Source organism: Melozone crissalis, unplaced genomic scaffold (assembly GCF_028551555.1).
Source record: "Melozone crissalis strain CALT ecotype California unplaced genomic scaffold, PUWL_Pcris_2 ptg000063l_1, whole genome shotgun sequence".
In the NCBI taxonomy this organism is placed as follows: domain Eukaryota; kingdom Metazoa; phylum Chordata; class Aves; order Passeriformes; family Passerellidae; genus Melozone; species Melozone crissalis.
Window position 1 is genome coordinate 7,046,758 of NW_026535841.1, and position 16,845 is coordinate 7,063,602.

A 16,845-nucleotide genomic window follows, 5' to 3' on the forward strand; every position below is an offset into this window, starting at 1 on the left:
TACTTCACAGTTCCAGTGATACAATTCTAGTTTGGACATATAGCATAAGTTCTTCTCATCAGCATAAAAATTACTGTCTCCACATAGAAGAATCCCACCTGCCTCAACTCCTGAGTGAGACTGCAAGACAGGATTCTGCAAGTGTTAGACTAATAGCCAGACAGGCTCCCACTTCAGGCAGCAAGCAGTTCTTTAAAGCATGCTTATAAATGCAGTTTTGCTAACCTTTATGAGTTCCAGATCACACTGCCCCCTCTCATAAGCAACGCAGGCCAGATGAGGGTCCCTCTTTTCACAATATTTGCCAACTACACGGCTGTCATAGTAAGGATTCTCACGAAGGAAGCGCTCTGGATTATTATTACTGTCAATGTAGATTTTGGCCAAAGCATTATGAGTTGCAGGTTCTTCACAGCCTTCATGAATCCTTGATTCAAGCCATGGCAACAGCAACTTAAGCCTTTGAAGAAGCAAACATTTTAGGTTTATAAGTCAGACTGAGGTATGTTTTACAGCTACCACTCAGTGCCTGGCCTTCTCTTCAAACAAGTCTGCTGGTCAAACTTAAAAGCAAACACAGACCAGCCAGTTATTTTTTAATGAGTCTTAAATGAGTGGAAAACAGATCTGCAGATACTCCTAGTTTTACAATCTCTCAACTCCTGTTGTATTATGCAGTTCAGGTCTAAAGCCATTTGTTTGTTTTACAGGTTAGTTAGAAACTAATTACAGAAGCTGCTGTGGGCCTGCAGCAAGACTGTCAGGACAGTTTGATCCAAATTTACTCCGAAGGCACATCCCATGGCTGGCTGTGTGGCAGTGTTCAAAAGCCATGTTACACATGATGCACTGCTGTCAGGCATTTCTACATGACCCAATCAATCAAAAGACCCACCAGCAAATTTGAACTGCTTTTCTATAGAGAAACACAAAACAATATCAGTACTTTATCATTTAACAAAACTGCATGCAATTCAATTTGTGTGTAGCAGGGTCAGGGAAGCCCAACACTGGTGCCTACAGATGCATTTTCATTACCGATTTCTTTTTTCCACTTCAGCCACCAGCTCATCTGTGGAGAACTGCCCTCTCACCACCATGATCAAGTTCTTGATGACATCTTCAGAACAATCTACATCAAGAAGCCCTCCAACCACTGCTGGTATACGGCTAGGATTCACCTAGAGTAAGCCACCATCATTGAAATTAGTTATTAGCATTACTAATAATGCAGCCCCAGTCTTCCATATGGGGAAGTTCTAGTTAATAATTTCAATTATGCTTCAGAGCAGAGAACTTTGAGTAACTAACACTCGTATATACATTCCAGGAATAATGTTTTTGTGATAGACAAAAGGCTTAATGAAGAGCCTCTGCACTGGGAGAGTGAGAAAAAAGAGGCAGCAGACCATGCTGTAGTTCCTTATAATGAAGTAAAGAACAAGCCCTTACCTTCTGTACATAGATCTCAATATACTTCTGCAGATTATTGCGATACAAATAGAGCACCAGGTCATGAACAAAGTCAAACCGATCGCAGACAATGATCAGAGGAAGCTGATCTGTGAGCTTTGCCTCCTGTATTTTGTGTGAAAGAGAAAAAACAGCAAAAGATTATTCACAGCCATGCCAACTAAACTTTCTTGGTGTTTCCCTCCACTAGAAAGCTGTAGCTCTGCTGCTAAGCAAAATATACAGAAGACCCTTCATTTCCTGGGCAGAATATTTACCTTCAGGAAGTTCTTCACTCGTTCTGGGTTATAGCAGTTACTTTCACGACAGATTCTTTCCACTTCCTTTATCTGACCAGTCTTGCAAGCTGCCTGGATGTACTTGAAGTGAACATCTGGATCCTGGCTAAAGTTTACAATGGAACCCAAGAAATAGAACAGTCCTGGAAAGAGTCACATGTGTTTAACATTGTTAGAAGTGAAGAAAGTGAAGGCTATATGGGCCTCAGATTGTGACTTAGAGTTCAGCCTTGCTGACAGAGCAGCTTTCAGTCAACTGCACAGTATAAGAAAGATTCTTTTCCCTTCTTTCAGATTTCATCTTTCTTTCTGATCTTTACTCAAGAGAGTTAAGAAACCATCTAGAACAAAACTACCCCTAGAACTCACTGTGATGAGCTCACTTTCATAAAAGTATCCTAAGATCCAGCCATGTGAAAAGTACCTTTCCCATAAAAGCTACAATCTTTACTATTAGTTTCAATCAGTCAGCGCTTCCAAGTAAGCTGCTTCCCTCTAATACTGTACCTTCATAGCTTTTGAAAGATTCAAAAAGCTCCACAAGAGACTGGGTGCCAAGCTGTTCATGGTATTTAGAAGCAACCTGCACACAGAGCTGTAGGTTTTGCCGAATGTTGGCTGACAGCATGGCACGCAAACACTCCACAGAGTCCTCAACTGAGAGAGAGCCAAAGAAGTTCACGAGCCACTGCAAAGAGACAGAAGTTTTACTCAGTAACTCACACAGGATTTGACTGATGTCTAAGATGGGCCAACTAGACAGTTACTACCCTAGCCACTAGAGGGAAGTCTTCCATGAACTAAGACCAAAGATATAAAAACACACACTGTATTCACAATCACAAAAATGCATTTGGAAATTATATTTGAAATGCCCACCTGGGGAACTGAGGTAAGATTTAAGCCACTGAATGTACAGATTACAATTTGATCATTAACCGGACAAATGTTCTTGAATCACAGCTACTCATGCTCCTTCAGTACCTACAACCCATTTTACAGCAGCTCCAGTGCTAAAGACAGTTCACATCACTTTCTTACCCTGGACAACACTTACCTCAGGATTCAAGAGGTGAGTATGTACAACTGCACGTTTAATATCATAGAGATCTGTGTAGTGTTCCAAAGCTCGCTGGAGCAAGCCTGCCTTTTCACACAGCTGGGCAACATGAGCACGATCATAGTGTGTAAACATTTGGTTTCCAAGGATGGCATCTGCAACCTAGGAGGTTACATTTCATATTCACTGTCAAAAAATCAAAACTGCCAAGAGAATCACAGCAGCTTAGCCTACAAGTTGTTGAGAAATCACAGCAGTGACTTACTTAGTAAACTTTCATGTTACTAAACAACTTGCAGATAACAGTATGAGACATCCTATTCTTGTGCAAGTCCAGTACTGTCTCTCCCTTTTTGGAGGAACTGGGTCGTACCTGTGGGGCATGAATCAAATTCATTTCCAGGAGACGGGTCTGAAGGTGGCCTTCTGCAGGGCGGTTATTTTTCAGGGCATCCAACAAAAAGGATGTGCACTGCTGCAGCAGACTGTGCTCCATGAACACATCCACAATCTGTTGAGATTGCACAAGTTACAGAAGAGAGGTCTATATACACACATGTACATTATTCTGTGTATACAAAAAGCCTGGCTAGACGTGTCCTGGGGTGATGTTATGATACTGCATCCCCTATTTTCTGCTTTATGACAAGATTCTAGTTTGCCTCAAACTGAGAGAACAGGCTATCACAGCACCTACCATGCTGCATTGCCTTGCTTTCATAGTATTACTATCACGGTAATAGAGAGACAAGTTTCACATTTCCTTTTTCTCTAGAATGGAAGACGTGCATTACTCTGAGCTATTATGCCAGACTTTACCACCCACTCTTACTTAGTTCTAAGAAAACATGCAAAGCTCATCCCTTCTCCTGCTGGGATAGTTGCTAGAAATAAAGCAAGGACTTTTTCCAAGTAGCTTCATTCTTTAATAATGCACAATCTTCCCTTATTTCTTCATCCATTTACCAAGAAGTGGCCAATGGCAGCCAGAACTGAACTTAGGTTTATTTGTTCATCTTCCTGTAAATTCTCTGCATGAGGAGATATATGCTCCATTAAAATCAACACTAGGATAGTAACACTTGACTACTTAGACTAAGATTGTTGTAGGTTTACTATCAATAAACCAGAAAGCTTCCACAAGAACTTGAGAACACACCTGCCACTAAAGACTCAATGATAACCAAACTTAACTAGACTATTTAGTCACTCCTCTAATCAAGATGACAAGAGATGTGAACCAGCCTTACCAGTTCCCAGGATGGTACTACACTATTCCCTCTGCCTAGAAAGAGACCAGTACTCTTGTTGTAGGCATCACCTGGTTAATGTTTGCCAGTGGCTCCTCATCCTGCACCAGCATCTGAGAGAACTGCAGGCCTTGTTCTGGACTGACTCTCATCACACTTCTCAGTAGGAAGATCCAGTCAGGGGTATAGCCAACCTAGAGATTTCAGAAGCAGTCATACATATTTAGGAAGCTTCACACTTCTGTTAAGCCCTCAGATTCTTTAGCATAGGGACTATAAACTGTTGTGAGCTTGCAGTGCCCATCCCCCATCTTCCAGGAATTCTCAGACAAAAGCATTTCTAGTCTGTTGACACAGAAATTCAGTATTCACCTACTTAGTAACTGAACTTGTGCCAGGACAATTCTCTGGCTATGTAACAAAACTGCCTGGAATAAATTTTTCATCAGTCCTAAAGGCCTATTTATCAAGTCCTAAACTTAAAAGAAGGCATTAAGCAATTTTTCTTTTTTTATGAATTACAAAACAAAGTCTGAGGAAGTCTGGAAGAATCTTATTTTTATTCTGTCAAATAAGCTTAAGCTAGTCCATTAAATTAATACTTCATAAAATTCTGGATGCTTTGAAGTTTATTTTTTAGACGTTTTAGACCATAGTAATATACCATGATTTGCACAATGGACACCTTAAACATAAGACAGAGCCTGCAGTTTGTAATAAATGATTTACCTTCTTAGCATACAGCACTATTTTCTGGAATTGGCCAGTTTCAGCAAAGCACTGGATCACTTTGTTTGGCACATTAGCTCGAAGGTAGACACTGAGTGCAAGGGTTGGGTCAGCCGTCTTCACCAAGTCTCCCAGCTCCTCCGAGCACTCCAGCTGAAGTCAGAAGTGGTATTTGGTCAAGCAGAAGAATTCAGAGTTGTAGCATCAACAAAGTGTTGTTCACACTCAACTGTTAAAGGCAACAGAAGTAGGCTAATGTCACAATCGAGCCTACCTTGTCTTCCTTCAGCCACTTCTCCAGAAGCTGTTTGCGGCCCTGCTGCAGGACGGGGCGACAGAGCTCCAGAGATTCAAACTTGTTCAGCTGGCCCTGGTCGAGCAATATTCCAAAGTACTGGAGCAGGGGAGACGCCTGTCCAGGCTGAGCTGGTACACTCTGGAACTTCCTAATTGTATCACTGGTACGTAGAATTCCCTGAACAGGCACAAGATAGAGAGAAGTAGTGTTTAATTAGTGAAGACTGAAGAGCATTAGTAAAAAAAGTAGGTTGAAGGATAAACTGAAGCATCTACTGTTAAACCTTCAGGATAGAGACCATCAAATTAATGACTTTCTAGCAGGAAGTCAGTGGCCACAGAAAGTCCAGTCTGGTTAGAAATGGATAGCAGCCACTCCTTACGGCTTCTTTATGTTTTGAATGTCAAGCTCTAAAATGTAAGTGACCTAAGCAATCTACTAAGCTTAGGCAAATTTCCATGATTTCTAAGCTTTACCTTTGGAGTTACTTACCTTTGGTGCAGATGCAGCTACTTTAGCAGCATCTGCATAGTTTCCTTGAGCAAACAGCGTGTTGAACTTTCTGGCAAATAACTCCTCTGCCCCTGCCAGGTTACTCCGTATAGCCATTCGCAGTCCCAAGTCAGGATTCTGGAGAACATTCGTAGCGTAGTTCACAATGTTGTCTTCCTCAACACATACAGAAAGCACCTGCAAAGGACAAGAGGCATATTGAGGAGTACTGTTCTTTCCACAACTACTATGAAATACAACAACAAAATAGCTATGCAGCTTATCAGTGAAGGAGCAGATTAGTAAAAAACCAAGTTCTTCTTCAAGTAGCTCTACACTAGCAGACATAAAAACTGATTAATCAAATAGTCACTTGCTCTCTTCTATGACATTTGTTGCATCAAGTCACTCCTTAGGTTTGTTACATTCCATTTGAACTTTAGAAGGCTCAGAAACAGAATGGTGGATTTGTTACCTGTCCTTTTTTGTTCACACCAATAATGCCTGAGGTAGGTTCATGAGGAGCTGTGACAAAGATAGTGTCAGCACTAATACGGTTCATGTAGATGCACACTCCAGACTCCAAATCATACATGTGGATATATCCATACTTCGTGATCAGATAAATCACACCATGCTTAATTCCAATCTGCCAAAAAACAGGTTTCTATTAGTAAAAACTAGTAAGATTGTAACACTTAAGACAGCTGCCTTTATCCTAGTCACAAGAAAGCACTGCAGAGACATGCCTTTGTACTGACACTAAGAACAAATATAGCTTCAGGCTTCTTCCTTTCAGACTCAAAAGCAACGAACAGTTTTTGCTGGCCATTTGCAGGCATAGCTCCAGTGAACAGAGGCTGAAGGGAAATTAAAATTCATCTGCAGCAAAGAACATACTCCTCATCCTAATAAGCCAAGCTGAGTAGAAAAGTTTGGGCATAATTAGCATTCTAGTCTAGATATGTTCAGAAATATTAATGAGATAATCCCATTCTCTTCCAACAAAGCCTACCCAAAGCACCAGCAGAATCTAAACCAAGCTCATCTACTGAGTACTCCAGTTTATCTGTCAAGTCACTGAAACTGGGGAGGCTTTCAAGCCAAAAGGGTCCTCAGACATAAAAGTACTCTCCCCTTGGAACAAGTCTCTGGATGTTTTGTTAATTAAGCCTTAAGCTGAAGTATAGAGCCACAGATGCACCTTAGTTATGGGCATCTCTTGGTCTATTTCCAAAGCTGGTCTATTAGACTTATCAGCAGTCTTAGGCTCCAAGATAGTCTGATTTTATGACACATTTCTAGTCCTAGAGACATGCTTAGTGAAATTTGGTCTGTGATAGCAACTAGCTCTGTTATTTCCTAAAAAATCTCCCACTTATGCCCCAAACTGCCTTTTCTGTGCTGCTACTACAGGAGAAATGCTAATATTCTTATCCAGAACTTGGAGCATTAGTAGGAAACTGAAAGCCGAAGTGATGTTGGATACATGCTCCCTGAACACACTTTCAAGGGGTTTTTTCTGTTGTCTGTTTAATTGGTTTGGTGGTTTTTTGTTTTTTTTTTGTAGAAGTTTTATGGGGGCTTTTTGTTTATTATTTTTTAAAATATAAGAGCAGTTTATATATTTAAGTTACTGTTTTAATGTCCATGCTACCTCCCACAAACCCATAACAGCCCCCCTCCCCCCCCCCCAGAACTAGGAAGAATGACAGCAAAGCACTACAGAAAGCAATCTTTGCAGCAGATGTCAGCTCCTTGCCAGGCTATAAAACTCATTTTAGGGGAGGTCAAACATTTACCTGCATTGCCACAGGAAAGTCTGTCTGTGCCTCAGGTGGGAAAAACACATCAACAGCTTTCTTAACAAATGGCTGATTTCCAGTAGCTGGCTGACCTACTTCGATTATGTGCAGCTAGGAAGAAAAGAGCTCATGTCACAAGATTGCCTGCAAGTGCAGCCACATGAAAGGAGTTCCTTTCCTCAGATAAGCTACTGAAGTCATCTGCCACATTTGGCCAACACAGTCTGGGGAGCTGTGCTCCACATATTCAGAATGTTAAATTTTCTGGAACCCGATAAATTAAAACCTGGGAGGAGAATAAAAAAACCCCAAAACAACCCCTCTTTTTATGAAAGTGACTATTCCTATTCAAGACAACCCATTCAAGATATTTTGAGTCACACTTGTCAATTCATCAATTTTGGAGGACAAGACTAGTAAAGACAAGGCATTTACTGTGGTGTTACCTCAGTGCAGCACAGACTGCTCAGCAGTTGTAGCATATCCAATGCTAATGAATTCCACATTCCGTTTGATGCAAACAATCTACCTATGCCACTACAGGAACATAGCTGTAGAATTTACCTTGCCTCCTGCAGGACTCCTCACAGCAAAACAGAAGAGGGTAGAAGGTTTGGCATTTCCCTCTATTTTGAATTCTGCAAATGCTGCTGCATGGCCTTCTATAGGTTGGGAGACTTTTCTATCAACCGAGTACAGCTGCATTGCACCAACCACACGATTTTGCTAGAAAAAAGAAAAGGTTAGCTTTTAGAGAAGACTTCAAATGTTTGTAGCAAGACCCTTGGGACAGTAAACTAAAAAGCAGCAAATGCCTCTCATCCCCTCCTCCAACACTTGAACCAAACTAGAAGTCAGGCTATTTCTGCACAAAAGATAGCTTTGAATTTTTTATTTACAGAAACCAAGGTTAAACTACAGCAGCTATTAAGTGAAGTGGGGCCAGGGCTCTCCCAATTACCTTCATAACATATTGCTGCTAGGGAACTTACCTGTGCTGAAATTCCTATCAGCAGCAGCCATTTTTGGTGTTCATCTGTTCTGTAATTGATGATTTGGCAGCCTGCAAGACTAGCATGTCTATCAAACATCTTTTGGGGTTGTGATTCTCCCTCCATGCTCCAGTGGTACACTGCTGTCTCTGTCACCAAGGCAACTGTATTCACAGATATCCATTTCCAGAAGATCACTTCCTCAGCCATTGTGTGGGCTTTCATTTTACTTTTCATCTCAATGTTAAAGATCTGAAGTGTTTTCCCAGCTAGTATGACAAAATCCAAGAAACATCACAGATCAATTACCACAATGGCCATCCTGTAGTGCCCATTTACAAGCACCCAGTTTAAGCCACTGTTGCAGTGGTGCTACAGACAGGGTTAGTGTCCTGTCACATCTCAGTCTCCTTTGACACCTGACTCTGAACAGAATCCCCTCTCCACCCCCAATACTAGTACCATCCCAAAACCAACCACAATCTCCTTACGGACACTCACACAGACATTCCAACAACTGACAAGCACGGACACTTCAATTTACTGTAAGCTGCAGTAAAAGACAGTCTAAGCTACAGAGCTTGTGTAAACTCTTGTGCTGCCAGCTGGCAGCACTGCTAGGCCAAGTTACAGATGCCTAGTAGATGTCACTCAGTATAATTAATAGAAAGAATGGCTCCACTTTATGTCAATTTAGTAGCTGCTGTAGATGACCTGGACTGAGTCAAACAGCATGAGACTTGAAACGGCTTCAGACAGCCAAAGATCACAGCTCCCATTTTGTTTTCCTGTTGGATGAACTGCACACTGAACTACATGGGCTTTGTACAACAAGTATCTACTCAAGAGGAAAGTCAAAAGCTCACAAAGGCTATAGGAAGGTTTGGAGCTTTAGGTCCAGTTAAGATTACCTCTTCATGATTTAGGAAACTACACTGCAGGTTTAAGCTTGAATTCAGTAGTCCTTTTAAACAACCAGCTCTACCCTGCTAAGTAGACTTAAAACCAATGCTAACTGAACCAAATTATAAAGAATAAGGGAATCCACTCCTTTCATGAAGTCAAAGTGATGTTTTATTTTACTGCAGATGAGACAACTCAGTTCCAGGAATATTCTTTTCTGTTCACAAGACACCCACTCAGACTGCTGGAATATTGGCTTGTAATGCCATTATTTCCATCCCCATTTCAGAAGTGTTTCCTGCTAGTAACACTTGTGACTGCCAAACTGGGAGATGTTCACTGATAGATAAAGGCTGCTGGCCATGGAGAAATCGTATTCAGGAGTTACTAATCCCAAGTTAATACGTATCTTGAACTGCTCTATAATGTTTTAGCATAATTTATACATAAATTGATCATGTTAGTTTAATGCAGTGCCAAGAGACAATGCAAGGCTTAAGAGCTATCACATGCAGCATTTGCTGCCTGGTTTAACAGCATTGAGAACTGTCAACCCGATCAACAACATCCTAGGAGAGCTTGCTAGCTCCTCTGGGACGAAAAGCAGCCTGCTAATGAACACTGTGCTCTGCACATGCACTTTCTGTGTCAGACAGATGCAGTAAGCCCAGTAAACAGATAGCTGGAAACAGTGTATTTACTCTCTTGGACAACAATTTGTCCAGCAGTGGCCTGGTGCTATCAGAAGATGGATTTTCAACTGCCACAGTGTGCAGCCTCACATGCAGCCAGGAGACATGAGCTCTGGAAGGGCTCTAGTCACCATCTAAACAACAATCCCAGAAAAAGTGCTCTTAAGGACAGACTTCCTGAACAGGAAACAGTATGCCTTTCCTAGGTTTAAGGAAATAGGAGAAACTGACAAACAGCTAAGAGCTCATGGTTGTCTCTTTTCTAGACTAAATTTGACTGTTATGTCAAATTTATGACAGTTGGATATGGCTTCAACAAGCTTCACTAGGCAGTTTAGCCCTGGATGTTGGGAGCTGCAGAAACCACTGCTTTACATCTCCCTAAATGTGGCAACATATATTCAAACTTCACAGTAACTAAAATTCATAGTAACTAACTATTTAGAAATTCTGTTATTTGGATTGAGAAGCAGGACCTGCTATACAGTCATAGTGAGGGCAAGTGTGCATTTGAGTCTTATGTCTACTTGACCACTTTATTACAGCAAGATTCGAGACAAAAAGACTTAAGGTTTTTCTGATCAAACTACCAAACTGGTGAATCTATTTAGACTATACAGGTGTAATTAAGTAAGCAGATTCGATTTTTGAACATCAGCACAAGAACTTACATTACGGTTGACTGGAGCATGACATTTCTCCATTACACAAAGAATGGAAGCACCCTCGAATGCTGCATTCTCCACTTACACCCACTGCTGAGCACTCCCAGTACAGAGCAGTGCAAGAGGACCAAGAACACAAGGACAACGCATAAATCTTGGTACACCACGAGAATGCCACATGCAATCCAGAAATGAAATTGTGCATACTGTACGTCAGCTAAAAATCAAGAACCATTTCATTTCTTTTTCTGAGGGTGAGTTTCTACATTTATTGCTCAATAATCCTGGGATTACGAGCAACTGCCCATCATGGCACACGGAGTCACAATACGTAACCATTTTGACTATTGAAGCCTCACTCAATCAGCAGGGAGAAGTCTGGAGAGACAGACTGACTTAATGCATGTCTTCAGGTTATCACGGATAACATATTGGTTAGGTAGCTCTATTAACCCTCTTTCTACCCAGCCTTCTGACCACTAGATTATTTACAGAAGAGATCATTAAGTTTGCAACACTTGACAACACAACTCTGCATGTCAACATCATTAACTCAACCTTTTTGGTTCAGAGGAGAGATTTACTCACTCTGAATGGACAGAATAATGCTCCTTTTGAACAAGTCCTAACTGGCAAGAATAAAGCTATATTCTTTGAAGCTGATGATAATCCATTTAGTTAGTATATTAGTTTTCAAACCTGATTATGTAGTTTCCTTTTAAGAGGCAGATGAAGCTCTGCTAGTGTAGAGAAGGCACTTTCCTTGCCAATACAGTCTGTTTAAAGGGGTCCAAGATAAAGGACAGTAAACTCATAACAGATCTGAATTTTTTTTCATTATTACCTTTACCCATACCCAGGGTAAGGCAGTCCTTTGGAAGATGCATAACTATCACTATAAGTGAAGTCAATATTCACTTTAGTTCTCACCTGATGTCAGTATAAGCCTGAGATCAAAGAAGAGAAGTTGAAGGTTTTGCACCAGTCCTGAGGACAGTTTCTTGGACCCCCAAGTAATTTCACCACGATTTTTCACAATAAAAAACACACTTAAGCAGAAATGAACAGCACACAGGACATGCTAGCAGGTCTCTCATAAAAATATTGCAACTTCATTTTGTCTATCAACTGTACTTCCACCACATATACACACAAACATGAAAAGCACACTCTCCTCCTTCACTTGGTACAGTCAATAGTCAAAACAGCCAAATGGTTAGAAACAAGCCAATGGAGAACATGATCACTGTAATACCAGTTGGGGATTAAGATTCCCCCACCTGGCCATGAAGTGAACTGTCAAATGGCTACCTTAAAGTTCAGTACTTTTTATGAGATGGGACCATTCTGTACTACCAAACATACAATGTCAGGACAGAGTTCACTCACCATCTGTTTAGATAAGATGCAGGAAGAAAAGTACATAGTCAGTAACAGTTATTGCCATTAAATACCAGATGTTGGTCATTTGAGAAAAGAGCCAGACATGAATTAAAAATTACTACTTTGAACTCAGAGTGCTACTTAAAAGCAGTAACAACACCACAGGTAGCAGTAAGCAGAGGTCTTCTAGCTGCAAGACCTCATAACTGTCAAATTTAACATGTTTGTTATGTTCAGACTTTTACACTTACTGGCCATCCTTATGACATTTTTGTCACTATCTAGTAAAAACTTCAGAGCTGCAAGAAAGGACCAGGACAGGGCAGAAAACGTGGCTTTACACCCCTATTCATCTATACAAGTGTCCATTACGTTTACAATACCTGTTTAAAGGGAAAGTATACCAGATGCTGACCTGGTCCTCAGTGAGGATAGGAGGCTGCAGTGCCAGGTCCAAGCAACTCACATCCACTTGGAGGCAAATCATCCATAGATTACTGAAAGATCTACTACCAAAAATACAGCATGCAAGTTCAGGCAAGAATTCTTGTCCTCATATACATTCTTCTTAGAAAGTTTATATAGAATTTAAGAGCACTAATAAGTAGTAGAGCTAAATAGTAGTTTTCATACTGCAGTCATAAAGGGTGACTCACCTTTGAGTGCTATTACTTTAGAGGCTGGATTCATGATGGCACTTTCTGCAGAAATTGGACGTCTGATGGGTGTTGTTGGATCACTCATGTCAATTATCACTACTTGTGCCTGCTCTCCTACTTTCTCCCTTATGCAGATGAACTTGTCAGACTCCATTGTTAGGGTGCTGAATCCAATGTTTGCTGGATTAATGCCCAAATTTTGGAGCTAGAAAGACAAAAAAGAGTACTTTATTATCCTTCCCATGTTGAAGGTCTAACTCAAGTCTCTACGTTTAAAATCTCCTCCAGAAGGAAATGCAAGACTGATGAATTTCTCTGATTAAAGTGTACACTATTGAACTCTGAGTCTCTTTGTTCCACAGGCAAAGAACTACAGAATTGTCAGCATTCAGGTCCTAAAAACATTCTGAAGTTGCATTATTGATGCAAACTAAAAGGAGTTTTAACTTATGTGTTTATTACTTAACATGGTTCTAGTATGTGATAAAGACTACACCAGCAGTAGCACCACTACTCCAGTTTTAGCAAGGCTGGTAAATTTGATGTACAAAACTTAAGTGGCAGAATGACAATGTTCAGAGGGCAGCACAGAAAGAATCAATTACCCAAATGCAACCCCCTCCTAGCAACAGTGTAGAAGGAAGTCTACACAGCAGGTCTCAGTTGGCCTACAAGTGGACTTGTTCATCTTACTTCAGAGAACACCTACTTCTTACCAGTGAAAGGTAAGAAAGATGTGTTAAAATAAACAATCACTTCATCTCTTCTTGCCCAAGATGTCATGCCATTAGGCTCAACAACAAAGACAAGAGCTGTGATGCAGGCTCCTTCCAGCCATACATCTAGCTCTAAAAACATAACTTGTGCTCAAACACACAACAGTAAAACCAAAGTAGTTACTCTAAATGTAACCTGGAGTCACTCCGAGCTGCCAGACAGACTACCCAACAAGACACCTATGTATATATATAATTTTCATCCTTTTGTGTTAACTTTATTTCCATTCACTCTCAATTTCAGTTAACAGGAGGAGGTGGTAGTGAACAAATGTCACTGTTCCATTGGTCCACAGTAAATCAGATTTACCTGTGCAGCACAGCCTGGTTTAGTACATGAGTAAGCTGCATCTTCTACAACTGTAACAAGCCTGAGCACCTGCTTTATGCCCCAAAGCTATGCTTTTCAAGCACAGGAACTGCATCAGCTCCACTGAAGCTTCTCAAAGGATTAACCTATACTGCTTTTCAGGGCACTGCAAGTGAAAAATTACTGCCCTCAAGGAGACAGAACATTGTCTACCACCAGCATCACTGAGTCATTACACTCCTTTGATACATACCACCAGGAGCCTCACACAATAGACTAAATCCCTTGGGCAAGAAGTCCATGATGGCACCACAAACACTGCTTTAGTGTGTTTGAGCTGGCTGATCATGGCTTGTTACAGGTTCTGTAATGCTACTCACTAAACTGTAAACTGGGTATGTAACAGAGATACCTCTAAGTGTGATGTGTTGGGACTGTGCCCAAGAATGCCTCAGGAATTGTTTGTTTTCTGTTGAGCTGACTAATGAAGAGCTATTCAGCTCAGTAATTGCTAATCTCAACGGACTCAACTTTCAGTAATGTAATATAAACCAAATGTACGAATGCATAAAAAGACATTTACTCACTCCCATAAGTGTTTCTCAGCAGAACTGTGAGCCATTCAGCTAACTCCTCACTTCAGGGGTAAATACTTAATACACAACAGTAAACTTCAGCAGGTGCCACTCATTCCAAAAGAGAATCAAAGTTTAGGCACAAGGTTATCAGATCATGCTTGCACCCAGAGTTTTGAAAACAAATCTAGCAGGTAGGTGGCTAATGCATGCTTCTGTATCAGAAGGAAGGAAGGAAGTTTTCATACCAAGATAACCTGTGTACCTTTCATATGTAACACACAATGTTTTAGCACCCAATAAACATGCAAGTTTTAGCTCCACCAACTTCTGTGACTTTGGACAACAGAAGAATAAATAACAGGCTCTTAATTCCACTGTTCTTGCTCACTTGCTCTACACCAGACAATGTCCACATATTGCCACAAATTACACGCTCACATATTTGACACTTAAGCACTTTGATGCTGAGTATGTTCTGAGTCCATCTGCCAACAGAGTACAGTCCATTATAAGAGACTCATTAAGAGTCTCAAGAGTAGTCAAGAGATTTAACTGCAGCACAACTAAGCTCCTAACTTGATTTAATTAATCCAAATTCAGATGTATTTCCAGAGTATTGGAGCAGAAACACAGCTTTTTCAAGGTCTCTTCTCAATTAGTGTGCTTCAGTCTGACCTACTCTTCAAGAGACAGCCCCTGGACACTCATTTTGCAAAGCGAGAACCTTGAGGCATTTCCTTGAAGTTCAGCTTTAAACCCACCATTATTCACTTCAAAGTCTGGTCCCTGTTTAAGAAAACATTTTGGGTATCTTTACTAAGGCAAGTATGATTTTGCAGCACACTTTGGTATTACCATTTCCTGCCTTAACATATGATAAAATCTAGCAGAGACTTCAGAAAAGGTAATGCTAAATTCTGCTTGAGTATCACTGCCATCGTTATTATTAGGGAAACCCATCACATCTTTTAAAGGCTAAATGCCAGTACTCCCTAAAGGACGGTCATGTGAGTGCTGCAAGCCTCAGTCAATGACGACAGCACTTCACAGTTTAACAGTCTGAATACACTGAAGACTGTTCCTACCATTAGGGGATGGGATGTATCCTCCTGAGATATGTGAGGCACTGTAAGAGCCTATTTCTTACTGACTATACAGAAGAACATGAGCAGAATCCCTCCACCATCAAATAACGTGCATCAGCCAGCATCACTCTTACCCTGGATGGGACAAATCTTCCATGATGATCTGAACAACGTTGTTCTAAAGCACTTTCCCTCCCTTCCTCAAGAATAAAATTAGTATAACTTTATTACAGGAGGTAGCAAGCACTTAGCTATGTATATTAAAAAGCCTCAGGTGAAGATGCTACAGATCCTTACTGCAGTTTATATATATTAATTAGCAATTTTTCAGTTTATTTTCATAAAGGAGTGAACAACAGGCCTCTCAACTACGACAAAATTTTCATTTTTTATTATGCTTCTTAGTCAAGCAGTACCCTCTCACAAACTAAGGCTGTTTTCTTCTGAAAATAAAGATTCACCACTACACAGTCATTCCAGAGGTATTTATTAAGATTTCCATTTACCATAATTTCCATTATTTCACCCCCACTTTACTTTTGGGTAATCCAGTTAAACCCTACCAAGCAGCCCCATGTAGGTTACAGCAAGCCCTGCTGTAGGGGAAAGGGCAACATTCTGTTCCACAGGTAACACCCTAATGCCTCTCCTGCCCTAACACCCATTAGCTACACACAGAGCACAGAACCATTCTCATTATCAGGCTGAATGAACCAGACAGACAGGGATTTTTGTTTCACAGATATCTAGTACTACAACAGAGTGGATTAGATACCATAAAACCTTCAAGCATTTTATGGATATTGAGAACTTACTGACATGGTAAAGATTAAACTAAGATGCATTATTTGTTTCTCAACATGAATGAAGACACAAAGATATTCAGGATGAAAGACCATTATTAATATGATATTTAGTCTTTCTCTGTTCTTTACCAGCACTGTACCATTTGCTAAGAAATTAACTCAAGATGTCTCTTACACAAGAGCTTTACTAAATATTGAGCATTCTAATGCATTTCCCTTATGTGGAGTGCAGCAACCCAGGCTGAGCCAGCACAGACCAACTCAGATACTGACACCTCCAGTCTTCAAACTAAGCCTATTTTTCTAATGAGAAATAATTAAGTCTTACTGTCTAATACTGCCACTCCAGTAATTGGGACCTACCATCAGTTAAATGGAGTCAGAACTCTGTGAATTTAGTATCTCTTCAGAGTTTAGTGTGAGTATCCCTTTTCAGCTTCATGCCACATAATTCTAGCATAAATGCTTGTTAAAGGTGATCAACTATTGCTTCTAAGGCCATTAGAAAAGAGTAAGGTTTGGACAGAGGCTGTATGCACCCAAATAAAAACTGCCTGCTAAACGTTCTGTGAGCAGACATCTTTTTAAACTTAATACAAACCAGGAATGCA

General features: G+C 40.6%; 1 protein-coding gene across 3 annotated transcripts in view; it reads right to left on the reverse strand.

The window, feature by feature from the left end:
* The window catches only part of CLTCL1 (clathrin heavy chain like 1), a 34,605-nt gene that overhangs the window by 13,379 nt on the left and 4,381 nt on the right, over positions 1-16,845 (reverse strand). For 2 of the 3 annotated variants that reach the window (XM_054289123.1, XM_054289120.1), the window contains exons 2-17: positions 12,677-12,884; positions 8,378-8,646; positions 7,950-8,111; positions 7,383-7,496; positions 6,056-6,229; positions 5,581-5,778; positions 5,065-5,265; positions 4,791-4,943; positions 4,133-4,255; positions 3,185-3,322; positions 2,809-2,973; positions 2,259-2,439; positions 1,731-1,894; positions 1,453-1,578; positions 1,039-1,181; positions 226-460 (exon numbers count right to left, since the gene is read on the reverse strand). In XM_054289123.1, coding sequence (XP_054145098.1) covers positions 226-460; positions 1,039-1,181; positions 1,453-1,578; positions 1,731-1,894; positions 2,259-2,439; positions 2,809-2,973; positions 3,185-3,322; positions 4,133-4,255; positions 4,791-4,943; positions 5,065-5,265; positions 5,581-5,778; positions 6,056-6,229; positions 7,383-7,496; positions 7,950-8,111; positions 8,378-8,646; positions 12,677-12,884 — 2,754 coding nt within the window. Of the gene's footprint in view, positions 1-225; positions 461-1,038; positions 1,182-1,452; positions 1,579-1,730; positions 1,895-2,258; positions 2,440-2,808; positions 2,974-3,184; positions 3,323-4,132; positions 4,256-4,790; positions 4,944-5,064; positions 5,266-5,580; positions 5,779-6,055; positions 6,230-7,382; positions 7,497-7,949; positions 8,112-8,377; positions 8,647-12,026; positions 12,656-12,676; positions 12,885-16,845 lie in introns of those variants that run through there. The other variant, XM_054289122.1, reaches the window with a different exon arrangement.